This window comes from Bos taurus, chromosome 19 (assembly GCF_002263795.3).
Source record: "Bos taurus isolate L1 Dominette 01449 registration number 42190680 breed Hereford chromosome 19, ARS-UCD2.0, whole genome shotgun sequence".
NCBI lineage: Eukaryota > Metazoa > Chordata > Mammalia > Artiodactyla > Bovidae > Bos > Bos taurus.
Genome location: NC_037346.1, coordinates 6145608 through 6173200, shown reverse-complemented (window position 1 = coordinate 6173200; position 27593 = coordinate 6145608). Strand labels below are relative to the sequence as shown.

The 27593-nt window shown below is 43.5% G+C and overlaps 1 protein-coding gene across 1 annotated transcript; it reads right to left on the bottom strand.

Moving 5' to 3' along the window:
- Positions 1–360: 360 nt before the first annotated feature.
- Positions 361–24415, bottom strand: LOC781298 (phosphatidylcholine transfer protein). The gene is made up of 6 exons (XM_002695551.6): positions 24267–24415; positions 9037–9151; positions 5417–5496; positions 3826–3997; positions 2776–2843; positions 361–1676 (listed from the first exon to the last, which is right to left on the bottom strand). Exons 1-6 carry the CDS (start codon positions 24405–24407, stop codon positions 1611–1613), a joined length of 642 nt encoding a protein of 213 aa, XP_002695597.1. The 5' UTR covers positions 24408–24415; the 3' UTR covers positions 361–1610.
- Positions 24416–27593: the final 3178 nt, after the last annotated feature.

Sequence of the window (27593 nt, the reverse complement as noted above, 5' to 3'; positions counted from 1 at the left end):
GCACTTTGCTGAAGCAGCCGTGAAGAGATACACCACATCCAAGGTAAGAGAAACCAAAGTAAGACGGTAGGTGTTGCAAGAGGGCAGACACACTGAAACCATAATCACAGAAAACTAGTCAGTCTAATCACACTAGGACCACAGCCTTGTCTAACTCAATGAAACTAAGCCATGCCCATGGGGCCACCCAAGATGGGAGGGTCATGGTGGAGAGGTCTGACAGAATGTGGTCCACTGGAGAAGGGAATGGCAAACCACTTCAGTATTCTTGCCTTGAGAACCCCATGAATAGTATAAAAGTTTGGGCATATAACCAGATTAAAATGAGGGTATTTTCAGTGTTTTTCTAGCACCACTCAATTGTCCTTGAAAAATAGGTTTATTTACCAAATATTATCCTAGATCACATGAATCTGGAAAACATTTGGGTTAGTTTCTATATTTCTGTTAGTACACTTGATTTGTATATTTCTTGTTGAACTTCAAGTCAATTACTGGAGCCTTTAAAAATAACTTTGGAAATATCATTCAGAAATACAAAAAATTCACTAGAGCATATAGATAGAGAAAGAAATAAACAGATATGATAATATGAAACTCAGGGGTTTATAAAAGAAGATTTGGGTCCATTGTGATTCTGGAAGATGGAGTAAATCAAGGTTATCTGCTCAGATAGTTTTTTACTAATATTTCCAAGTGAAACTTTTAAGATGTTTCCTACTCCTAATTATCAAAATGGACTTTTTTCTTTCCTTCTTATGAGATTCTTTTGTATCCTAGAGAAGACTATGTAGAATATTTATATCTCAAAGACACAAAGAAAGAATGGAAGTTGCACCAAGGACTTTTGCTCCTTAAGTTCATAACTTTTAGAACATCTGCAAACATTTTGAGAAGAAAAGGGTACATTTGGGCATGGGTAAAAAGGAAAAGTGGGCTTGAATTCTTCCTAGAGCCTCCTTTGCAGTTATAATAAAGGCCTGGTTTGTAAGATAATATAGGTTTCTTTAATTCCTCAAAGAATTGAGTGGCAACTTGAACAATATGGAGGACATCCCACCCATCCATCTTTATTATCCTCAGTTTGCTTCTTTACATCAGGGAGAAGATCTGCAACTAAGATGGAAATCAAAAGATTCCTATGTTCTCAACCTAGAGGGGTGGGATGGGGAGGGAGAAGGGAGGGAAGTTCAAAAGGGAGGAGATATATATATATACCTTTCATGTTTTGGTTTGACAGAAAATGACAAAATTCTGTAAAGCAATTATCTTTCAGTAAGAAAATATACTATATATAAAAAAAGATTCCTATGTTCTTGATTTAGAATTGTATGTCTTTGGAGCATTTTGGTAAGTCCATCCACAAAAAGTTCTGAGTTTTTCTTCAAGGGTTTTCTGAATCTGACCCACATTCTACAGTGAAACAAGGCAGTTTGTTCCAGAGTGGGGAGAATGGGAAAGGAAGTTAGGCATCAGGCTGGCACCCTTGGGCACAAGGTGCTGGAGTGTGTGCAGGCTTCTGAGATGGAAAAATGACAGACATCCTGAGCAGCAGAAGTTGGGGCAGTTCCAGGGACATCATTCATGAACAAAAAGCTCCCAAATCTCTCTTAGGTTCTCCTCTGGTACCTCAGGCAGGCATTCTCCAGGTCAGCCAGGAAGCCAGGAATTCCATTCTGCAAAGAAAAGGACATTGTCATTACTCTGTCCTCACAGCAACTACTATTCATTCTCAGGATGTGGCAAGGGTGAAGGAAGATGCCTTGGGGAATAATAAATAAGACAATAGGGCTCCTGGTAAGATTTCAACAGAATGTTGGCACTGATGATGAAAAAGGTAAGACTCAGGGCACAGGTAATGTAGGGGCCACAGTTTTCAGACCTTGCATATTTTAGCTTTTGCTAGTAGAAAGCTCAGACAATTCTAAGACACTATTTTTGAAAAGAAAAAGAAAATTCAGAAAATGGGACTGGGCTGGGCTGTGTGTTATTCCAAAAAGATGAAAGAAAGGACTTGCTTTACAAAATTGAAAATTGGTAAGAATTGGGAGCAAGAGGCAGGATATGTCATCCCTTAGTGTTGAACATTGCCAAGACTTTCCCCAAATGTTGTTTTGGTTACTCCTTCTCTACATTGTGGAAATATCCATCCCCATTTTTTGGAGGGGAGAAACTGATAGCTTCCTTAGATTACACAGTCGGAAGTAGGGACCAGAATTCAAAGTATGATGTGTTTTACTCAAGTTTGTGTACTTTCTTACTCTCCCTGTGAATTGGTGAGCCCACCAACCCGTAAGTAGGACCTCACAAAGCAGACTGAATGGTCTCCAGGAGTGATCTGCATACCACTGAAGTCCCTTCTCCTTACAGGAAGAAAACACAAAAATGAAACTGGAGGCTTCCCCAGGCTTGAGCATATCTCATTGTCTCCCAAGCCATGTTGGCCTAACTCCTGCATAAGCAGATACAGGGTCCACAGGCACCCTTGTTCCTACAAGGAGCAGGTTATTGTCCAAAGGTTCCAGAGAGTGATGCTGGCGGGATCTTGGTGGGAAAGTAGTGGGGAGCTGATATTCCGGGTGAAGAGTTTGGTCTTTTGTCCCAGCCTCAGTCCTGGGTGTTGGCAACCCCAGTCCTAACCAGAGTCAGTCAACCATGCTGCTTCGTAAAAGAGCATCATGAGGCCTGAGATTGCACATCTCTTCAGGCTAACAGCCCCACAGGGTAAGTCAATATTTGTCAAGCACGCTTCCCCCCTGCCTCAGGGAGTCTCACCTTGACAAGCAAGTTGATAAGCCAGGATGGAATCCAGCCACCAGGGTTTACGAAGCAATAAATAAATACTAGAGAGGGAAAGAAGGGACAATTCAAAAGGAGGAAAAATACAGCAGCAAACATCCAGGTTTACATTCAGGCCAAAAATTAAGGAGAGAGGTAACACACAATTCAAGTGGACTCTCCCATCTCCATTATGGGACACTTATATACACACTTTGGCAAACAGTCAAGGCACATTCTGCTGCTATTTATTTAACCCATGGCAAGTGCTAGATGGGGAGGGCATGGCAATCCACTCCAGTATTCTTGCCTGGAGAATCCCCATGGACAGAGGAGCCTGGGGGGCTACAGTCCGTAGAGTTGGACATGACTGAAGTGACTTAGCATAGCATTGCATAGCATAGCATAAGTGCTAGATATTTGGATATGTATCTCAGTTATTGCTCTCAATTATCTTCATTATAAAAGTTGATAAAATTAAACTCCAGTTTATAAATGATAAAATTGAGACTTAGGAGAGTGGGGTGATACATCCAAGGCGGCAGATCTAACACACACCAGAACAATGTTCAGATTTCCCTGCAGTCTCCAGGCCATACCCATTCCAGTCCAGCAGGTGGCCACACAAACCCCTCCCAGATTCTCTCCTGAGTATGGAACTCAAGGCAGACAGGTCCTGAGTCCCTTAGTTTTTGCTGAGTGAGAGGTACCTCCTCAGAGATGGTCCCACTAGCCTTCCTGCTCACCTCCAGCCAGAATGTACAGAACAAGAGCAGCCTGAAGTGAATTCCTAAACCTTTTGGTTCACTTCGATGTTCTGATTTCATTTGCACAATGCAAGAGTAAGTAAAAAATACATTGATCAGATTTAAACATCCACCTTGCATTGTAGCCAGACTTCAGGGGTGGATTGAGTCTCCTCTGTTTCCTCTGAAGTCATGCCCAGTTCTCTGACCTCAGGGGAAATGCATCCTGCATATTCTGAGCCTCACAGTCACCGCAGCCCTCACAGGGCGCACCATACACCAACCACTGCCTTCGTTTTACCTTTGCTCCGGTTATGGCCAGCACTCTCCACAGCCAGCTTCACCTGGCACTGGCTCACCCGGATGAAGCCTGGTCTCTCTGGAAACTGTGGCAGCGAGGTGCCCTTGGCCAGGACCACCTGAATCTTCCGCCCTCTGAAGTCCAGTTCTCGCCGCTGCTTCACATAGACGCACTACACTGCCAGTCAAGGCAAGGCCAGGGTCAAACCTCTCAGATGGATAAAAGGAAAGCCCACAAGTCAGAAGCAAAAGGCAATTGTTTTGTTGCCTCCACTTGGTGTTTGCTCCCTTAATCTGCCAGTTCACTTCCTGCTTGGTCTGCCTAACTTCCCTGCAGAGCCCTGTCACCTCCCACCTGGTGTTCTCTTTTCATAGCAGGCATGGTGTACATACTCAGTTCCCAGTGGTGTCTGACTCTTTGTGACCCCGTGGACTGTAGCCTGACAGGTTCTTCTGTCCATAGGATTCCCAGGCAAGAATACTGGAGTGGGTTGCCATGTCTGCTCCAGGGAATCTTCCTGACCCAGGGCTCAAACCCACAGCTCTCCTGCATATCTTGTACTGGCAGGCAGATTCTTCACCACTGAGCCACCCGGGAAGCTCAAGAGCATGCATTACCCACCTATCAGTGATTCTTTGCTGCTCTAATTATGAGGGGAACCCACTCCTCCTTTCTCCAATAAAGCAATGAGATCTCAGAGGATTTGTCATTTATCAGCTGTGATCCTGGGTAACTTAATTTTTCTGAGATTCGGCTTCACTGTGCAAGAACAGAGAGGAACACTGCCTGTAGACAGGCTTGGTGGGGGCATTGGAGAAAGACTGGAGCAGAATCTCACGCAGGAAGCAATGGTTCCTGTCATTGCTCTCTGTTGTCCCCGTAAGCCCTAATCATTGACCTCTGGGCACAGAAGATGCTCAGGCAAGGTTACTTATACCTGGTGACCACAGGAAGATATGTGGACATCGAAATAGTAGTAGGCAAATGTCCTCACTGGTTCTGGTTCACCAAGAGTAATATAATCATTTCATCGCAATAAAGATTCTCAGACCAGCCACCATGTCTATGGCACTATTACAGGGAAGGTAATTCAATGTTAAGAAACTGAGCAGGAAACACACACTCACAGGGTCCAGAGCCAATGCTGGGGGAGGAGGGGCGGTGGAGAGAGCTGGAAATGCGGGGCCTGAGTTCCATCCCCGAGTCGGCTGCTCACCGCCTGATTGTGCGCCTCGATCACCTTAACTCTCTGGGGCCCGGCTTCCTCCTCTACAGACTGAGGGAGTGTATTGAATTATCTGAAGGAAAAGTTGTTTTCAGGTCCCCAAATCTGGGGTACAAGGATTTTCTAGGAAAAATCTCGGGAAAGTATGAGCTGCCTTCCCACAATTATAGATGTTCCATGTCGTCAGACCCAGAAATCACACTGAGATCTCTGAAAGCTACACAAGAAGTGACAGCTTTAGCAGATGCTTATGCAAGAGTCAAAGACAATGTTGTCCACCTTCTGGATATACCGCCATTGAGTCATGGCCATGAAGAACAAAGACACTTAGAAAGCTGAATAATAGTATGCATTCGAAAAGGATACATCTCTGCTGGACACAAAAAAAGGGAACTCCATTTTCATGTAGGTCACTGTTTCTCCATTGCATTCTGTTTCATAGGCTTCTATTAGACAAAGCAAAACAAACAAACAAAAAACAACACAAAAGACGTTATTGCATCTGGAAGTACCTTTGGCTTCAATTCACAAGAAGCTTTGATATGACAACCTTGTAGGGTGATAAACCACTAACTCACGAGGCATTGAATTTTAGAGAAAGTCAGATATTTAGAACCACTGAAATCTTGTTGTCCAGGGACAGTGTCTGGTAGATAGAATAACACAGTAGAAATAAAAGAACCCAACAAAACTTGTTCATTGTATACCACAAACAACATTCTAAGACAGAATGCAGTGAAACAAAATTAGGCATCCAAAAATAAATTTTCAAGTTCTAAAATCTTGGTAATCATCAGATGACACTACAGTGCCAATAATTTTTCTGTTGTGACCTTTCTCCTCATCTTAAATTTTGTGACATATTACAGGTGTCCTGGAAATGAGCAACCCAGCTTAGAAATGAAGTTTCAAGAGAGGTTAGGTGTCCTTCTGAAAAAGCTAGAAAGTGGCTGAACTATGTTAACTGTAAGATGCTTGCCTCTCTCCCGTGTTGCTTTATATCATAGTTACAGGGACCAAATCTCCTTAACACCCACCATGCTACTGTATGCAAATAGCATCAGCTCTTGGAGAGAGAGAGCAAAGCAATGCTTTGAAGTGCACAGCATATGCCCTCAAGCTGTGTGGGAAGCTTCTACCCTTTAGAAGAGGAGCCAAGCCTAAGCTTCTGAAGGAACCAAGAGAATCCCTAGAGAAGGTGCTGACAGCACAGAAATGTGTTATTTAATTCAGCTTTTGAAAGAAAGAAAATCTATTAGAAGCAGAACATGGAGTAAAGAATTTATCAGTCCATTACTACAAGAGGTTGAAGATGACCTTGAAAGAAAAGGAATGAGTGGACATCTGCTGCTTTTGCCTGCTCTGCTATGACTCTCCCCTTCTTGCACCAGAATCTCATTCTCCTTCAGAGCATCACCTTTTACCTTCTTCCCCACTATGTAGTTTAAGCAGGACTGTTCAATTCAGTTCAGTAGCTCAGTCGTGTCTGACTCTGAGACCCTATGGACCGCAGCACGCCAGGCCTCCCTGTCCATCATCAACTCCCAGGGTTTACTCAAACTCATGTCCATTGAGTTGGTGATGCCATCCAATCATCTCATCCTCTGTCATCCCCTTCTCTTCATGCCCTCAATCTTTCCCAGCATCAGGATCTTTTCAAATGAGTCAGCTCTTCGCATCAGGTGGCCAAAGTATTTGAGTTTCAGCTTCAACATCAGTCCTTCCAAGGAACACTCAGGAATGATCTCCTTTAGGATGGACTGGTTGGATCTCCCTGCAGTCCAAGGGACTCTCAAGAGTCTTCTCCAACACCACAGTTCAAAAGCATCAATTCTTCGGTGCTCAGCTTTCTTTATAGTCCAACTCTCACATCCATACACGACTACTGGAAAAACCATAGCTTTGACTATGTGGACTTTTGTTGGCAAAGTAATGTCTCTGCTTTTTAATATAATGTCTACGTTGGTCATCACTTTCCTTCCAAGGAGTAAGCGTCTTTATATTTCATGGCTGCAGTCACCATCTGCAGTGATTTTTGGAGCCCCCCAAAATAAAGTCAGCCACCGTTTCCACTGTTTCCCAATCTATTTTCCATGAAGTGATGGGGCCAGATGCCATGATCTTCACTTTCTGAATGTTGAGCTTTAAGCCAACTTTTTCACTCTCCTCTTTCACCTTCATCAAGAGGGTCTTTAGTTCTTCACTTTCTGCCAGAAGGGTGGTGTCATCTGCATATCTGAGGTTATTGATATTTCTCCCAGCAATCTTGATTCCAGCTTGTGCTTCATCCAGCCCAGCATTTCTAATGATGTACTCTGCATATAAGTTAAATAAGCAGGGTGACAATATACAGCCTTGACATACTCCTTTCCCAATTTGGAACCAGTCTCTTGTTCCATGTCCGGTTCTAACTGTTGCTTCCTGACCTGCATACAGATTTCTCAAGAGGCAGGTCAGGTGGTCTGGTATTCCCAGACTGACTCAGTGTTAATTTCAGGGCTGGGAAAATGAGCAGAACATGGTCACAGTGATTAGTTCAGGGAAGGCATATGTGGACAGAATCCTGGCTTGCCACTCTCGCAAGTTTAGGCCCAAAAGTGGCTTTGTGAAGTTCTCAGGTAGCTTATAGAAGATCTGGGAGGACCAGAGTTAGGTTAAGAACCTCAGGATGATTCCAGAAAAGTCAAACTACTGCAGCCTCTGGACTATACTCCATAGCGTGGACTGTTGATAGCAAGTACCACACATCAGAGGCTTTGTAAATGGCTACAGCACATGACTGAATCACAACTGGCAGGGAGATGGCCAGAGAACACCTGGCTTCTCCCTCGAATATACGGCACCACCATTCCCCATAAAGTAAGAGTAGCTGAAAATAGTATGTGGCCCTAAACCATGACAAGCATGCTGAAGGAAATAATATATGATCCAGGCTGAGGCGATAAGAGCCAATCCTGAGGCTCTGGATGCCATCAGTAGGAAAGTTCCTGTTCCTCTGGGGTTGTGTACTCGGTTAGAATGTTAGCCTGCATCTTCTGGTGGCCTCTCTGCATGACACAGAATCTGCCTGAGAATCTGGTCAATACAGAAGAAGGCAGAGTCCAGCTGGAGAAATGAACTATTATGTGCAGCTATCCTGGAAGCCAGACAGCCGTGGATTTTCAATGTCATGAACCAATAAATGTTTTTGCCTTTCATTACACTGCAATTTGCTAGCTTTTCTTCCTTGCAACCAGCATTCCTAACCACAGCAAGTGCCTGTCAGGGTTTCTGGCCCCTGGGCTAGCTGTGTCTGGTCCATTGTGCCTGGGACAGCAGAGATCACTCCCCACTCTAAGTGCCAGAAATATCCCCTATTTAATGCCACTCATAATTCTCAATCATTTCTGGGAAAAAATCTAAGAAGTGTAGCCAGGTGACCAGCCTAGGCCCTTGGGTCTCTGGACTCTCCTCCCAGGTTAATTCCAGATTCTGCTACCCCAACAACCCAAAAGCACCCAACTGCTCACAGATTAAAAAAAAAAAAAATCATATTGTTTCATGCCTTCTTCATTTTACTCATACTGTTTCCTGGGCCAAACGTCCTTAACCCACTCACCCTTCACTTTTCACCTCACCATGTATATATATTCTTGCTGTTTATAAAACTTTGGTTCAATTTGTCAAACAAAGCTCAGACACCACTTTCTCCAAGAAGTCTTCCATGCTCTTCCAGGTGTGTGTGTGTGTGTGTGTGTGTATGATGACAACAAACTTGTAGTAAGTTCAAACAGGAGCAAATAGGAGAGTGAATCTATTAAAGTATAAAAAGGAAGTCCTAGAAGTATTGAAGGCATATTTCAGCGCAGCACCTCAGAATTTAAGCCAAAATTTAAAACGAAACATAGTATAATAGAAAGTAAACCTATTGATTTCTGCTGGTTAGAGAAAATAGCAATAGATTCTACCTTCTAACCGATTTTTTCTAAGGAATACATGTCACTCACCTGTAACTTGTGGGATCTGCCGTCTTATATAGCCTAAATCCATACAGATATCTACAAGTAGATCTGGTGGAGCTCTCAGGGTACCAATGAACTTATACTCATAAAGTCCAGTTGGCTGTAAAATGAGAACAGACAGAAACAGCCTATTGATTCCCCAGTTGCTATTACACAGCATATGAAAAATAGTTGCTTGTGCCATCTCACTACTGGGCATCTCCTCTGCAGTCTTGGAAATGCAATGGTGAAAGAACAGGTGAAGATCTTGCTGATCTTGCTCTCATAGTTCTATTTGTTCTTTACCACAGGTGCTGGTGACAGGTACCCAGGTAATTTAAGTAGGATAAAAGGAGGTGATGTGATAAATGGTGTCTAGTTTTGGGGGGCTGGTGGTTTGTTGTATATCACCAGGTGTTCAGGGAATGTCTCTATGAGGGATTTATCAGAAGAGTTTCTTCTGAGTATTAGAAGGAGCTGGCCATAGGTAGATGAGAAATGTCCATTCCTGGTAGGGAGAAGGCCCACAGGCTGATGGATTGGTTGTCTTCCTCAAAGAACAGAAAGTCAGGGAGACCAGAGAACTGTGATGGGGAAAAGTGATAGGAGCTGCTGTCAGAGAAGTAGTGGGGGCGGGGTCCAGAGGGCTTTGTGAACCAAGGCAGTGGGCAAAAAGATTTTATTCTAGTAACTATGGAAAGCCAGTCAATAACTTAAAATAGGGAAATTGTTTTCTTTTTTAATAGTTCTTGCTTCTTGGTAGAAAATAGAACATAAATGAGTAAGGAGATGGGTTAGAAGACCAGTACAATGATCCAGAGAAGAGAGGTTGATGATTGGCTAGAGTGGTAACAATAGTGATGGGGGAGAAGTCAGTAATTTAGGGTAACATTTTGCAAGTAATGTCAACAGAAATTGCTGACAGATTGGCTGTAGAGACAGAGATAGCTAGAACAAATCTTTTAACATTTGCTTAAACAACCAGGTAGATGGGATATCCATTTCCTGAGAGAGAGAAAGCTTGCAGAGGTGGTGACCTGTGGGCTGACCGAGAGTTCTACTTTGAGCATGTTGAGTTTGAAGTGCTTATTAAATACTCATGTGGAAATGTCACATAGGCAGAGTTCAGACTATTTTAGATAACCATGGGCCATAATGAAACCCCAAACATTATTGTTTTACCAATTCCAAGATGGAATTTTTCAGCAACTGTTTTTTTTTTTCTATAAAAAACTTGTGTATAAAAGAATGAAAAAGGATACATGTAGATAGAGAGCAGATTTGTGGATACAACAGAAGAAGGAGAGGGTGGGACAAATTGAGAGAGTAGCATTGAGCATATACATTAACATATGTGAAATAGAAAGCTGGTGGAAGCTGTTGTATAACGCAGGGAGCTCAGCCTAGTGCTCTGTGACAACCTAGAGGCAGGGGTCGGGGGGGTGGGGTGAAAGGGGAGGATGGAGGAGACCTACAAGAGGGAGGGGATATATGTATGCTTATGGTTGATTCATGCTGTTGTATTGTATTGCAGAAACCAACACAATATTGTAAAGCAATTATCCTCCAATTAAAAATTTTTTAAAAGATTTAAAAAAGAACAAAATGGGGAAAGAAACACCAGCTTCAAATCACAGTCCTTTTTATTCAGAAAAAAAAGATCATTTCTAAATGTCTAAGTACAAGAGATTTTCCTTGTTTTCAAGCCATATTCTGTGAGGATGTAGGCTGGAGGGGATACACTTCACTCGCTGTACAATGGCAACTAATTCCTGACACCCCTGCCAAAAAGTTTATTGTACAATTCCTGACCCTCTTGGCAAAGGGTTCTTTGTTAGGATTAAACTAATGACTTAGTTCCAGTACAGAAACAAACACAAGAAACAAAAATGAACCTTTTAAATGTACCTCTACTTCCAGGTGCTAACGCAGTCCTAATGGCTAACCCCAGAGGAATGAACCTACATTCTTAAACATTGTTCCAAGAACTTATGTGAAGTCAAGGTGTAAACGTGAAAATCTGTCTAGAGATCCTGAGGCTTCAAGGGTCTCCTGACTTAGGTGGCATAACCATAATTCTCAGTTTAGGAATCTCAGATGTCTGTGAAACTACCTGGAGGAAAAAGGAAAGTAAAGTTGAAACTGAATTCATACGGGTGTTTCAGCTCTGAGAGCACGTGGCATTATACCAAGAGTTTCCAATGAGCAAATGAGAGACTGGTAGGTCTGACCTCCACGCATGCTGTGCCATGGAACCCCACAGGAGGGAGGGAGTCAAGAGAAAAGTCCTCCTCCTCCTGTCTCCTCCCATCAACTTCACAGAGGATGAGGCTTTATACCAGCACATATCTACATCCACACACGTTTTAGTTAGCTTGGGAAGACAAAGAATTACCTTCTGTTCAGGAATAGTGTGGCCCCGTTATCTATACACAGTGAGCAAAAAGGATAGCTATGTGTAGAGATTGTGATCTCCCCAACTTCACATGAATTAGCTTTGGTTATCTGGATAAATGAAGGCAAACTGCTTCCTGGAACTAGTTCCCAGCCCTCCTGCATGTATCGATCATTTGAGCCCTTAGGGACTTCAGTCCTGTAATATTACAGAAAAGAAAAAAGAAAGCCCTCAAGGAAGAGAAAAATAAAACAGTGTGATTTATGTGAATACCCAAGAATGAACTATCATGACAACTTTCTTTAAACACTGTCTTCATGGCAGGACTGAAAAATGCCAGAACACCAGAGGACAAATTGTGGGATGACACCTTTCCTTGTCCGTCAATAAAATGTTCTTTACAGGTGTTTAGCAGCCCCATCTGAATTCTTGCATCAAAGAATCATTTCCTTTGAAAGAGGACCTCAGCAAACATATTCACAACTTCATTTTGTCTTTGAAACAATAAAGTGAATTTTTATAACTATAAGAATAATTCATATTAATTAAGAAAAACTATAAAATGTGAAGAAAATTTAAATGGCATGTAATGCTAAAATCCACAAATCCCTAATTGCAATATATGATATATTGCTTCTCTTTTTACCATTTTTTATTGAAGTATAGTTGATTTACAGTGTTGTATTAAATTCTGCTGTTTAGTAAAGTGACTCAGTTATAGATATACATACCTTCTTTTCCATGGTCTTTTCCATTATGTTTTAATTTATCACAGGATATTGAATGTAGTTCCTGAGCTATACAGTAGGATTTTTTGTTCACCCATCTTACATGTAAAAGTTTGCATCTGCCAGACCCACACTCCCAATCCTTCACACCCCCGCTCTATCTCCCCCAGGCAACCACAAGTCTGTTCTCTATATCTGTTAGTCTGTTTTCGTTGCATAAACATGCTCATTTGTGTCCTACTTTAGATTCCATATATAAGTGATAGCATATCACTTATATGCTGAAGGACTGATGCTGAAGCTCCAACACTTTGGCCACCAGAGGCGAAGAACCGATTCCTTAGAAAAGACTCTGATGCTGGGAAAGATCGAAGGCAGGAGAAGAAGGGGATGACGAAGGATGAGATAGTTGGATGGCATCATGGACTTATGGACATGAGTTTGAGCAAACTCCAGGGTTGGTGATGGACAGGGAGGCCTGGCGTGCTGCAGTCTATGGGGTCTCAAAGAGTCGTACACGACTAAGTGACTGAACTGAACTGATTTTCTATACAGTGCGCAAAAGGGATAATTATGTATGGAAAAAAAGATCTTCTCAGCTTCCATGAGTTAGCTTTGGTTATCTGGACACATGAAGACAAAGTGTTTCCTGGAATAAGTCCCCTTCCCTTTTGAATGTAGTTTCTGCTCTTAGTGACTTCACTCCAGTAATACCACAGAAAACAGAAAGCCCTCTAAAAGAGAAAAAGAGAGTGATGCGACTTACGTGAATACCCAAGAAGGAACTACTATGACGACTGCCTTTAAACAGTCCCTTCACGGCAGGACTGAGAAATGCCGGAACACCGGAGAAGCAAAGTGCTGGGTGACACCTTTGCTAGTCCGTCCATAAAATGCTCTTTTCAAGCACCGAGTAGCCCCACTCAAATTCCGGGTCAAAGCAATTTTTACCCCTCATTCCTTTCAAAAGAAGGGGTTTGTTTCAAAAGAAACAAACTCACATTTTCATGATGTCTCTTAAAAATGAAATTTTCATAATTATAAAAGTAAGTCATATTCATTGAGAAAAATTAGAAGATGCCAAAAATAATAAAGAAAACTAAAACATGTAACTTCATAATCCTCAAATACCAACTGAATATTTTGCATATTTTTTGAGTAAATAAATATTTCTATGTGTTATACAATGGGAGTAAGATAGTATAAACAGACTGTATTCCTATTTTTAATGACATCATTTTGAAACTGAGTGATCAGCTAATTTTATTATTCTGTAAGTTATTTCTGTTTCCATATATTTTCACAATTATGAACATTGCTGGAAAAATTATTCCAAATGGACAAACCTGGTTCCTAATTCTAACTTTCTCATTAGGCAAGCAAAATGCCTCTTCAGAGATCAATTTTAGGGTCAATGACATTAACATTTTAATGCTCTTTATACTTTTTATAAATCTTTAAGAAAGAATTTTACCTATTTATACTCTCACCAGTAGCAAAGAAACATCTCACCAGGACTGGGTACCACTGTTTGTACAAATAATTTAGTAGGAGGACGCATAAATCTTAGTTTTATTTGGGCAATGTACTGATGTGTAATTCTCTTTCAAATTAGAGATATAATTCTGGTGCAAAATTTTTTGCAGATACGTTTTGAAATTCTAACATTTCAATAAATGACTAAACAAGTATACTCAAAAGGTGCTTGGCTTTTCCTGAAGGTCCTCCAGAAAAACACTTTTAAGAATGGCTCAATTTCTTTATCCAAAGTAAAATGCAATGCATGCTTTTCTTTTTTACATTACTTTTAGGGTTAGTTTCTACTGTATAGCAAAGTGAACCACTTGAACAAATATCCACTATTTTTTAGGACCCTGATGTCAGAAAGATTGAGGGCAGGAGGAGAAGGGGGAGACAGAGGATGAGATGGTTGGATGGCATCATCGACTAAATGGACATGAGTTTAAGCAAACTTTGGAAGACAGTGAAGGATAGGAAAGCCTGGCGTGCTGCAGTCCATGGGGTCACAAAGAGTTGGACACGACTGAACAACCGAAAAACAACATACTTTTCTAATGACGCACTGATTACAGGATACTGTAATTTCCTACACTACAGGTGGTAAAAGAATTAGTCAATGGTAGAGAATCAGTTGATACCATGTGTAGAATATAATTCCCAGAAGAAACGGGAGATTCATTATAGCATATACTCTCTTTCTTACTAAGAAAATTGCACAGCTGATAATTTTCCTCATCTCTTTTACAGGTAGAGGCAGCCATAAGACGATTCTTTCTTCTTTTGAATATGGGTATGATTCTAGAGCTGAAGCAGCTATTTTGTGATTAAGAGACAATAAAAATGAGAAAGCAGAGTGAAAATATTCAGAGTTTTACTGACATTGTTGATCAACTGATTCAATGCCAGCAACTGCTAACCTCTGGACTACCTGCTAGGTGAGAAATAGAAACCCCTCTTTGGGGACTTCCCTGGTGACTCAGCTGGTAAAGAATCTGCCCGCAATGCAGGAGACTGGGTTCGATCCCTGGATTGGGAAGATCCCCTGGAGAAGGGAATGGCTACCCACTTCAGTATTCTGCCCTGGAGAATTCCATGGACTGTATAGTCCAGGGGGTCCAAAGAGTCGGACACGACTGAGTAACTTTCACTTTCCCTTTTCACTTGTTTAATACTTTGTTAATCCAGTTGTCTGTTACTTGCAGCTACAAGCAATCCTACTCATTACAAGTGGTTCTTATTGAGAATTTTATTTGAGCTCTGCGATCCTGAAAAACAACAGAGATTAAGAAACTCTCCCATGCTTTGTGTTTCAAAAAACAGCTATCACAAAAGAATCACTTTTACACACACACACACACACCCTTTGTTTACCTATCACAAGGCCAGACACAACACCTCTAAATTCCCTTTGACGGTCCCACAAATGATCCTCTAAGCTACTTATTTCAAGGATCAATAGGCACAAAACGCTTGTTCACCAAACTAGTTAAGCATCTCCTTCCTCCAGACTCTAAATTTTGGCCCAGCCTCATTCTAAGCAGCATCCAGCCCTGCTGAGAATGAACTGGCCTCAGGGTAAGACATTCTGTTCTATTCTTCAGCAGACCACCTTCACCTCACTTCCCCACTAGCGGTTTCAGTCTTGCTGACTCCTCTCTCTCTGGGAAAAAAAAAAAAGACCTTTCTGCCTCTCCCCTGAGAAACTCACGGATCTTATGGTCAAAGTATTCTTCCTAATACAATGTCCTCCAATCTAAGTCCAGGTTTGCTTCTTATTTGGCATTAAAGTAGACTGACAAAACAGTACTGATCAGACTTCTGAACATTTCCAAGCATGTGAGACTGTGTGATTCATTATGGAGTTCATTAAAATAGCACACAATACTACACTATGTAATTCATTAAAATAGTACAAAAATACATAAGCATTACTAAAACGAATAGTTAAGGAAGAGAATAAGAGATAATGGACACAATTAATGGACATTAAACTGCAGCATATTTAATTCTGCATAGAAATCTGAAACTTCACACACTCTATTACAGAAAGTTCCACCTCCTTCTACTATGTACCACAGGAAAAAAAAAAACACAGCAACAACCACCATGGGCCCACTATATTCTTGGGCCTGAGAAAACAGTCAGGCAAGGTTTACACTTGGCTTTTCAGCTTGGAATGGATTTGCCTTGGTGATCTGTCAACGTCACTACAGCTGCCATGCATTCTGCGCTGGAAGCTGTCCAATCACTCTGACCTGCTATAAACTCTTTCAATAATACGAACATTCATTTCTCTAAACACAGTGCAGGTTCTAGTTTTAGGTTCACTATCTTGTGTAATCTCAATAGAGCCCTGTGGTATCAATAGGGACACTGGTGTCACGTCCCTATGACATGAAGCTCAGAGAGGTGACATACTTGCTCGAGTTCTACAGTTAGCTCTGGGGACAGCCAGAGAGAGGAGGGCACCATCCCCTTCTTCTCCCCACGACGGCTCCTAATATGTCTCTACTCTCTCTGCACACTTGCTCCAAGCCACTGTTCCAAACGACAAGCTAAAGATGTCAATAAAGACGGCACAGGCTCTCAGAGCTGGAAGGAGTCTTAGATCCTTATGAAAAAAATGACAGCAACGCATCAAAAGGCAGCTGATGACTCCTGCTGGCAAAACCTGGATGGGAAACTTTCCTTCCAGTCCCTAACCCAGTGTTCCTGCCCCAGACTACCCAGAAAAATGCAAATCTGCAGAGACACCAAGTAGCTTGGTGGCTGTCTAAGACGGGGAACGGAAACAGGGGATGACTACAAATGGGGAACAGGTTTCTTTGGGGATAACACAAATATTTGAACATTAGACTCGGGGAAGGATGTGTGACTCCATAAACTTACTAAAAATTAGTGAACTATACACTTAAAATGAGTAAATTTTGAGGTACTTAAATGATACCTCAAGAAATACAGCTGTTAAAACTAGAAGATTATGAAACTCACTTAAGGTCACACAAGTAATGAGCTTGACCTGAAGCTCATTCGTTGCAAAAGAACCTGGACCTGAAGCCAGCGATGTGACGGCTGAGTTCACAGCCTATGATCCCGCCTCCAAGCGTCACTGGCCTCTCCCAACATATTATTAGAGAAACAACAAGCCGTCAGAGTAGACAGAGCTCTGGCCAAGGCGACCATGTGATTGAACATTCTAGTGGACAGTTCTGAGTGAAAGAGCTTTGTCATATGTTTCACCAGGACAAACATAATGCAGGTCTTGAAGGGTAGAGTAGAACAGAGATCACCCTACTCACAGCAAACACCATTTAATTTACTAGGGGCTTCAAAATGTATCCTCTCATTGGATCCCTGGCACAACTCTGGCAGAAAAGGAATTATCTCCAGCTTACAGATGAGGAAGCTGAGACTCAGCTAGGGCCCTAGGTTCATAAATCCCAAAACCTCAGAGCAATTAAGCATCAGAACTGTATTTTAGACCAGGAGTTACTGAATCTGTCATGCTGTCTATTTTTCACAGTCCACAGCTAACAATAGTTTTTTAGATTTCAAAGTGGTTATGTAAGTCAATATACAGCCTCTTAGTCTATAAAGCCTAAAGTAGTTTCTATTTGGCTCTTTGCAGGACAAAAAAAAAAAAAAAAAATTTGCAATCCCTGCTTTAGACCATTGCCGCCACCACTTCTAAAAACATACAGTCCAGAAAAGCTCTGGATTACTAGAGTCATACTGCTACTCCACATGCAAGAGAGGAATCTTTGCATTATAAACCCCAAATATATTATATTTTATTTTAAATCACATGTGGCTTTACCATTTAAGCTCAGACCACTCTTCAAAGTAAATCTGCTGATCTTGAGCACACCATACAGGATAAGCAACAACACTCTTAAACAAAACATATTCAAACCCAGAAAACCAAAGAGAAAAAGAAAATCTTAAAAGAAGCTGTCAGGAAGGAAAGGGCCATCACTCTACTTATAGAGGACTACCGATGATAATTAGAGCAGACATCTCATCAGAAACCACTCTGCAAAAAGAGAAAAGGTAGGGTGAAATATACACTAAATCAATCACTGACCTAGAATTCTATACCCAATGAACCCATCCTTCAAAAGTGAAGAAGAAATACAAACTTTTTCAGACAAACAGAAACAGGGAATTCATCAGCAGCAGACCTGGCTCTGGAAGAAATGTTAAAAGAAGCTTTTCAGGGAGAAAAACATATGCTATAGGTCAGGAACTCAGATAGACATTGCATAAAAGGTGCCTGTTTTATTGTCTTAAAATTTCTGGAAGGTATGAACTTTCTGTCTGATGAATACATCAGGCATCACCAAAATGCAGGCACACAGTAAGTTCTGAAACACTGCTTGAATGGGTCATGAAGCAGTATTTTGGAGGTTTCTTCTTACTAGGGTGTATTCAAACAGCCCCAAACCAGCTGTGCAATACAAAGTCTGACTTACACCCGCAGACAGGCCTGGGGGATCTTGCTCCCCCCTCCCCGCTAAGGCATGCCTTCAAATCTTGGACCAGCACCTTGTGATCAGTCAGCATCTTCATGCTGCCTCACACCACAGGCTCGTCCTGAGAGAAGTGAGGAGAGAGAGCTGAGGCTCCAACATTATCTATCCAGTTACACTGAGGGGCGATGGGGCAGGAGAGAGACAGAGAGAGCGAGCAGACCTGCACCAGTGGCAGCAAGTAGAGGAAGGCTGCACATGCTGCTCAGCTTTAGCCACGGTGGTCCTACCCACTCGTACATATGGCTCTGTAGGTGTCCCCAATGCATCAACTGCTCCATCGATCATGTTAGTACCTAGTAGGATGGGAAAAGGGAGAAGAGTCCTTCACCCAGAAGTGAAGAGGTCCGTGATGCAAGTCGGATTACGATTCCATCTGGGAAATCAGAGTGAAGCTTCTCACCACTGAGGTAAATCTGTTTCCATGGCAATTTACACTGCTTCCTTGCAAAAGACCAAGCCATCTTTTGACACAGCACGGCTGAACCTAGTTTTCCGAGTAAGGCCAGGCTCTCAGTAGTTCAGTAGGGCAACAGCACAGGAAAGAACAGTCCCTGGGAAAGTACTGTCTTCTCTTGACCAAACTCACTGATGAGAAGACCTTTGCAAGGACAAAGGCAGCCGCTTCACACAGGGCCAGACACTTGGTTTCAAATCGTAAGAAGTCAAGCCCTCAGTCAGATTTTTCCAGACCAACATTTTCTTGGTCTAAATCAATGATGTGAGCTCTGCATGCCAGTTTCACTCCATCTACAGGCAGGTCACAGTGTCTACTGGCATAGAATCCAGCCTAAAGCTCCAGGGAGACCTGACTGCAGATCTCTGGGAAAGCTTTTGCAAATGACCCACGACCCTTCTCTCCAAGGGAACCTTCTCCCTGCTGTTCAGGGGACCACATCCACTCCCAAGTGGACACTGAAAAACCAGGAAGAGTTGGTCTTCACCTGGACATGACTTCCACCTTAAGATAGTCCTCCTTTTCGCTCTTCCCTCTCCTGCCTCTTGGTGCCACCACATGGGGTGGTGCACCTGAACACCACATGAGAAGCTCCCCTTACATCAGTGGTTCGCAAAGTATAATCCATGGAGCTTCGGTATCACCTGGCCATTCGATAAAAACAAAATGTAAAAAGGAGGAGGAGGAGAAGTAAAGAATGTAAAGCCAACTCTCAAGTCCCACCCAGATCCACTGAATCTGAAACGGAGTAGGATATTAACTGTGAATTTTAACAGGCTTTGCAGATGAATGTTAACAGGCTTTGCAGATGAGTCTAGTGTATGCTCAAGGTCAAGAATTACTCTGCCATGGATCATTTCATTCAATGTTTGTCAGAACCAATGATCCTAAAAAGCAAGAATTAGACTTGTTTTGCAAATGAGGAAGCTGAGATTTTAAATGAAACAGCAGCCGGCCTATATCCCCCAAGTAGTAAGTGGGGGCCACTCTCCAACACCAGGTTCACCCTGGTCCTGTGTCCTTCTGGCCCCTCCTGGAAAAGGAGGGAAGGTCAGCCTGGAACTTAGCACTCAGCGTTCCCTCTACTGCAATGGTTTATAACACAGCACACTCATTACAATTTCTTGGGAAGCTTTCACATGAAAAAACAAAAAGAAGCAACAAAAACATATTTTATTTTGAAGCATTTCAAACACACCAAAGTAGACAGGACAGAATAATCAGCCTCTAGGCGAAAGGGGAACTTCTCAAAAGGACCATCCAAGCTCCACTCCAACTCTGTTTACGATGGGGCTCTAATAGGGCTGAGAGGTGACCTGAGAGCTCCCCAGGCAGCTCTTGAGCTGTGAGGAACACTCTCTGGTCCATTTCTCCTCTGATATTTGCAGGGCGCAATCTCTTCTTTCATTTATATCTCCACTCAATTGTTAACTTCTGGAAGAGGGTTTTTCCAGATTCCCTGTATCTAAAGCACACCTGGATATCCCCACCTCTGCCATAAGATCTCTGTATCCCTTCATCCCACTTTGCTTTTTCTGTAGCATTTTTCAGCTGTCATTTCATTATATACTATGTTTATTATCATCAGTGAATACTGTTTATTGTTTAAGAAGCTTATTCACTGAACCAGCAGCTCCTACTGCCTGCTCCCTGCTTATGCCCAGTGTCTGTCAAGGCACTACCACATCGGAGGCACGCAGTGAATATCTCCTGAATAAATGAATGATAGTGGAACAGAGCAGAGACTGTAACTCAAGACTCTCTGCCTCCAAAATCCATGCTCTTTTCCACAGCACCACATAGACTAGCATAGCACACAGCAGTGTTACCCTAGCTTCGCTTTCAGTTCAGTTCAGTCGCTCAGTCGTGTCCTACTTTTTGCGACCCCATGGACTGCAGCACACCACGCCTCCCTGTCCATCACCAGCTCCCGGAGCTTACTCAAACTCATGTCCATCGAGTCGGTGATGCCATCCAACCATCTCACCTCTGTTGTCCCCTTCTCCTCCCTCCTTCAATCTCTCCCAGCATCAGGGTCTTTTCCAATGAATCAGTTCTTCATATCAGGTGGCCAAAGTATTGGAATTTCAGCATCAGCATCAGTCCCCCCAGTGAATATTCAGGACTGATTTCCTTTAGAATTGACTGGTTTAGCTTTGCTTAGCTTGGAGAAAAAGAATGTAGTTCTGAATTGAAGCAAGCTATATATTTGGTACTGAGTTTATCCAAGTACACTGGTTCGTGTCTAAGTACTAGCTATGAGGGCTTGTGTGGCTCACTCTGGGTCTTACCGCCATCCATAAAATAAGAAAATAAACCTGTCTCTACCTATTTTCTATATTTATTGAGAGGGATAAATGAAAACTTACATGTAATAGCATTTTGTATATTAAGGGGCCATGTAAAGATAAGTTAGCACTACACTTGGGGAGAGAAAAAGAAGGTGAGAACAAGGAAACAGAGTAGGCAAAGAAAGCAGGACAAAAGCAAAAAGAAAGGGTGATGGGAATTGGACAGAATGGTTGCAAAGAGACTTTCTAAGTCTAAAATTCTGTGATTTAATAGGAAAAGAGAAAATGGAAAAGTATCAAAAGTAGCCATTTGTGCAAGAACAAGATTCAGAATTATTCGAGTCTACTAAAAAGAAGCCACAATTTTTTTTACTTTAAAATACAATTTATCTGTCATACTGCAAACTCTCTCAAGTACCTGTATGCTTATGTCAGTCTTTTCAAATCATGTGATGGTAACTTCGTTACAGCATCATTTTTAGATCATGATCACTCCTCCCTAATGCAGACTCACAGCGGGTTATTCCCTGTGGAACAGCCATCCAGGTTCAACTGGATAAAAGTCACTGAAAAGTCTGAGAAGGGGGCCTGTCTGATTCTTCTTATTCCATAAATTCCAAATGGTACACCCCTGATGAAACAGCTAATATGCTTTGTATGCAAACCATGATGGACTGCCTTTACCATAATCAGGACATTCATCCATTGAACATGTCCCTTACTCAACAAAGATTTAGCAAGAACTTTGATGAAAAGGGTTATTTTTGTATGGGTACCAAACGTAACCTTACTGAAACAAAATCAAGCATTTCAAGAAGCCTTATAGGATTACCTGTCTCAGCTTCTGCTCATGGGTTTCACATTAACAAGAAATAGGAAGAGATAGGAAGAATCAAGGGACTCATTCCAGCAGGGTGGAAATCTGTAGATGGTTATTAAGAAATAAGATGAATAATGTGTCTATTGATGGGACTGAAGGAAAGGTCTTAATGCAACTCCATCAAAAGTCAGGTGGATCAATAAGACCCTCTGCTAGTCCCCTAACATTAAAGGGCCCCAAACAAGTCCACTCTGTACACCAGTCGGAAGAACTGAAAAAGCCAGATGATAACAATTGCAATGAAAACCCTGACCTGGAATGACCAGGGCAATAGTCTGGTATGTAAACCAAGGTGAACATTAACAGAGGGGCCAGGATTTTCTGGTTGGACCTCCAGTCAGGGACCTGGGGACCCAAGGCCATATGCATAACGGTTCTGGGCCGGGAAGTGGGTGGACGAGGAAACAGAGTCACATAATATCAACAGCATGCATGGTGGATGAAACCACACTGGATCACCAGACAGAAGAGGGCACAGGGTTTTAGGGGAGATAAGTGCAGGTCTAGGCAGGGTAGGACAAGCTGAATTCACTTGGACATGGAGTGGCATTCAGAGACAAGATTTACTAACCGAGGGATTTGATGGAATTCTCCTCCAGGAGGAAAGTAAAGGATGGGAGTCAACCTGGAAAGAAAATGCGGCTCTAGCAAAATGGGTCAGGCAGCAAATAACACTGGATGTGCAACTAAGGCTCTAGGAAAGGGCTCGCACCTGACACAGCAGGGTCCCTAGACACTGAATGCACGTGCAGATCACGGTGGCCATGGGCAGTGGCCCCAGCCTAGCTGCTGGGGCTCAAGGCCACGCCTATGGCCTCCAACTTACGGGAGCTCTCTGGAAAGACTTGTAGCTTACATCAATGTACTATAACTGCCCTCATGCCCAGAACAGGTGGAAATACGACTTATATCATGGTTCAGAGGGATAAGAACAGTTCTGAATACCCATCCTCCCCCCAGGAGGGAGGTGGGCCCTGCTCCATGTCAATACACAATGGAAACAATACAAAACCAGACATTCGGCCTCAGCTCAGGCAGGGGCTGCTGTGGGATAAAAGGCACAGCCCTTCAGGGGATGTGAGGGGAGTGGTCAGGGCTGATGGGAGGACAGGACCAGTGTGGAGGAGCCATGGGCCCTGGACCAGCCTAGTCCCCCAAGCACAGCCCACCTGGCATACTTGCCCTCTAGAGTCAGTGGAGGAGTGTATCATAGCGTAGGTCTGGAGCTAGAAAGCTGAGTTCCAACCCCAGAGTGAGTCTTGAGCCTTCAATTTAATCTTTCCATATATCCATTTCCAAATTGGTAATAAGGTGATAGTCCATATAGTGCCTGACAACATGGCACCGATGTGAGGACTAAGTCAGTGTCTGCAGAGCACTTAACGGTGCCTTGAGCGTAAGACAGCATGAAATGAGTAGGCTATTACTGTAGGTTTTATTTTTTACACAATCAACAGGGCCATTGGAAGGGGCATGATAAGATCACAATCTCTTTCAGGTGCTTGATTTCAGGTGTGCAGGATGGAAGGGAAAGGGTGGAAGGCCAAGAAGCGAGTCAGAAGATCACTGCAATTCTAGGGAAGAGGTGGCACTCAGAGTGACAAAGGTCAAGGGGAAAAAGGGAAGGGAAAGGGGCCAGACATCAGATACATCTGAGCAGTGAATTGCCAACATTTGGCAAATGCCTGGAAGTGGCCTGTGCGGAAAATGAAACAATTTTATCCAGAAGATAAAAGGATTTTTTCTGAAAACATGTCCATTTTTGCAGCCAGGTAAATGCTTAAATGACACTCAGAAATTAATTCTGCCTGCTCCACACTGAGCTTCCTGCTCATTGACCCTGGGACACACCCAATGACAGGCCATCATTCCACCTGGCCGGTTACCTGGCTCCAAAGGCCTGCCGCCACACCCGCAACTCCATTCCTCCTACCCTTCAACTTTTCCCCAGACTTTTTCTCAGGCTAAAGCTATTCGGTGCAGTTTACAAGGAAAGCGGCAGCACTCCAAGGAGCAAGTTAGTGAAATGACTAGAGTCGACGGTAGGTCCCTTCTCAGCAACATTCCTCACACCACACATACCACCCTGTACATCCACTCTCTGAACACCCCGGTCGCTTTTCTTCCTGGATTCAATCTTAACATACTCCCCGCCACACAGATAGCACTGGCACCCACGTGGGAAAGAGGCTCACGTCCCTTGCAGGCAAGTGGGTGGGGCTAAGCAAGAATCCGCAGACCCACGTTTTCACTCTGCCATCAACTTTTGGCAAAACACTTGCCCTGTCTGGTCCCCTCACCCCCGCCCCCCGGGAGCACTTCCCACCCCCATCCCCCGGGAGCACCTCCCACTCCCACCCCCACCCCCTGGAAGCACCCCCCACCCTGTCCCCCGCAGACGGCCGCCCGGCGGTCCTCTAGGGACGGACAGCTACCTGGTCCAGCAGCCGGTAGACGCTGATGCCCTGGGTCTCCTCCAGCAGCTCCCAGGCGGCCCCGGAGAGTGCGGGCCGCTGGAGCTCGGCGCAGGCCTCCCTGAATTGCTCCTCCGAGAAGGTGCCGGTCCCAGGCTCCATCCTTCTGCAGCGGCTGCCCCGGGGCCCGGAAGGAAGAGGGGATAGGTGGGGCTCATGCTCGGAGACTGGACGAGGAGTGGCCCAGCGAAATTTGGCAGGGACCAGAGAGAGACCCGGACGCGGCTGGGGGCGGGGCCCATAGGGGCGGGGCCTTGAGGGCCTCGAGGGGACGGGGCCTCGAGGGGTCGGCCTGGAGGATTGGGCGGACCCAGAGCTGCGCTGGAACGCACAGCAAATAGAACTAGAGAAAGGTCGGACTTGATCTGCATAAAGGTGGAGGGCTTAGGAAATGGGGAGGCTTCTAAAGCAGAGACATTACTTTGCCAACAAAGGTTCCTCTAGTCAAGGCTATGGTTTTTCCTGTGGTCATGTATGGATGTGAGAGTTGGACTGTGAAGAAGGGTGAGCGCCGAAGAATTGATGCTTTTGAACTGTGGTGTTGGAGAAGACTCTTGAGAGTCCCTTGGACTGCAAGGAGATCCAACCAGTCCATTCTGAAGGAGATCAGCCCTGGGATTTCTTTGGAAGGAATGATGTTAAAGCTGAAACTCCAGTACTTTGGCCACCTCAGGCGAAGAGTTGATTCATTGGAAAAGACTCTGATGCTGGGATGGATTGGGGGTAGGAGGAGAAGGGGACAACAGAGGATGAGATGGCTGGATGGGATCACTGACTCGATGGACGTGAGTCCCAGTGAACTCCGGGAGTTGGTGATGGACAGGCAGGCCTGTCCTACTGCGATTCATGGGGTCGCAAAGAGTCGGACACAACTGAGTGACTGATCTGATCTGATCTGATCAACTAGAATAGAAAAAGAAGACACTACTACAATCTCAGAAACATAATTTCCAAATTGCATAATTTCCAAATTGCTTGCATGTCTCTCCTTTACTTTCTCTGAAGAAGGTTAGGGAAGGTCTCAGAGCAGTTGAGTACAAGTGGGAGGTGAGATGGACAGAGTGGAAATGCTTGAAAATCTCAGGGGTCAGATGCTACAGCAATGTTCCATTTGCTCTGTTATGCACTTTAAAACATTGTTCTGAGAAGAGGTCCATGGGATTCCCCAGAAGGCTAAATTAGGGGTCCATGGTACAAAAAGGATTAAGAAAACTATTCCATAATAGTACAGTGCCACCACCGGGAGGGTGAAAGATGATCTCAAAAGGCATCTCGGTGTCCATTCAAGACTTCTGCTGCTTGTATAATTTAGATCTTTTGTAACTCAAAGACGATTCTGTTCCCTCAAGTCCCTTTATTTTACTATATTTCTTACCGCCACATTGTACTTTGGTTTGGATAAAGTGGACAGTTTAAATGTCAAATCAGATAACACCGCATGGATGCCAGAAAACTTGCAACCCTTTCCCAGTCTGTAAAATGGGGTAAAATTGTGCCACCAGTTAGAATTGAGGAGGTGACCACATAAACATAGAACATATTTGCACAGTTCAGTTGAGTTCATTTCAGTCGCTCAGTCGTGTCCGACTCTTTGCGACCCCATGAATCGCAGCACGCCAGGCCTCCCTGTCCATCACCAATTCCCAGAGTTCACTCAGACTTACGTCCGTCGAGTCAGTGATGCCATCCAGCCATCTCATCCTCTGTCGTCCCCTTCTCCTCCTGCCCCCAATCCCTCCCAGCATCAGAATATTTTCCAATGAGTCAACTCTTCACATGAGGTGGCCAAAGTACTGGAGTTTCAGCTTTGGCATCATTCCTTCCAAAGAAATCCCAGGGCTGATCTCCTTCAGAATGGACTGGTTGGATCTCCTTGCAGTCCAAGGGACTCTCAAGAGTCTTCTCCAACACCACAGTTCAAAAGCATCAATTCATCAGGGCTCAGCCTTCTTCACAGTCCAACTTTCACATCCATACATGACCACAGGAAAAACCATAGCCTTGACTAGAAGAACCTTTGTTGGCAAAGTAATGTCTCTGCTTTTCAATATGCTATCTAGGTTGGTCATAACTTTCCTTCCAAGGAGTAAGTGTCTTTTAATTTCATGGATGCAGTCACCATCTGAAGTGATTTTGGAGCCCAGAAAAATAAAGTCTGACACTGTTTCCACTGTTTCCCCATCTATTTCCCATGAAGTGATGGGACTGGATGCCATGATCTTGGTTTTCTGAATGTTGAGCTTTAAGCCAACTTTTTCAATCTCCACTTTCACTTTCATCAAGAGGTTTTTTAGTTCCTCTTCACTTTCTGCCAAAAGGGTGGTGTCATCTGCATATCTGAGGTTACTGATATTTCTCTGGGCAGTCTTGATTCCAGCTCGTGTTTCTTCCAGTCCAGCGTTTCTCATGATGTACTCTGCATATAAGTTAAATAAGCAGGGTGACAATATACAGCCTTGACGTACTCCTTTTCCTATTTGGAACCAGTCTGCTCTTCCAAGTCCAGTTCTAACTGTTGCTTCCTGAGCTGCATATAAATTTCTCAAGAGGCAGATCAGGTGGTCTGGTATTCCCATCTCTTGAAGAATTTTCCACACTCTGTTGTGATCCACACAGTCAAGGGCTTTGGCATAGTCAATAAAGCAGAAACAGATGTTTTTCTGGAACTCATTTGCTTTTTCCATGATCCAGCGGATGTTGGCAATTTGATCTCTGGTTCCTCTGCCTTTTCTAAAACCAGCTTGAACATCTGGAATTTCACGGTTCATGTATTGCTAAAGCCTGGCTTGGAGAATTTTGAGCATTACTTTACTAGCATGTGAGAGGAGTGCAATTGTGCAGTAGTTTGAGCATTCTTTGGCATTGCCTTTCTTTGGGATCGGAATGGAAACTGACCTTTTCCAGTCCTGTGGCCACTGCTGAGTTTTCCAAATATGCTGGCATATTGAGTGCAGCACTTTCACAGCATCATCTTTCAGGCTTTGGAATAGCTCAACTGGAATTCCATCACCTCCACTAGCTTTGCTCATAGTGATGCTTTCTAAGGCCCACTTTACTTCACATTCCAGAATGTCTGGCTCTAGGTCAGTGATCACACCATCGTGATTATCTGGGTCGTGAAGATCTTTTTTGTACAGTTCTTCTGTGTATTCTAGCCATCTCTTCTTAATATCTTCTGCTTCTGTTAGGTCCATACCATTTCTGTCCTTTATCGAGCCCATCTTTGCATGCAATGTTCCCTTAGTATCTCTAATTTTATTGAAGAGATCTCTAGTCTTTCCCATTCTG

Excerpts from the sequence above, each read along its gene's own strand:
- LOC781298 (XM_002695551.6), bottom strand. The coding sequence starts at position 24,407 with ATGGAGCCTGGGACCGGCACCTTCTCGGAGGAGCAATTCAGGGAGGCC. Across the intron at positions 9,152-24,266 it reads TCTACCGGCTGCTGGACCAG|CCAACTGGACTTTATGAGTA; the intron begins GTAGCTGTCCGT and ends CTCATTTTACAG. Across the intron at positions 1,677-2,775 it reads TTATCAACTTGCTTGTCAAG|AATGGAATTCCTGGCTTCCT; the intron begins GTGAGACTCCCT and ends TTTTCTTTGCAG.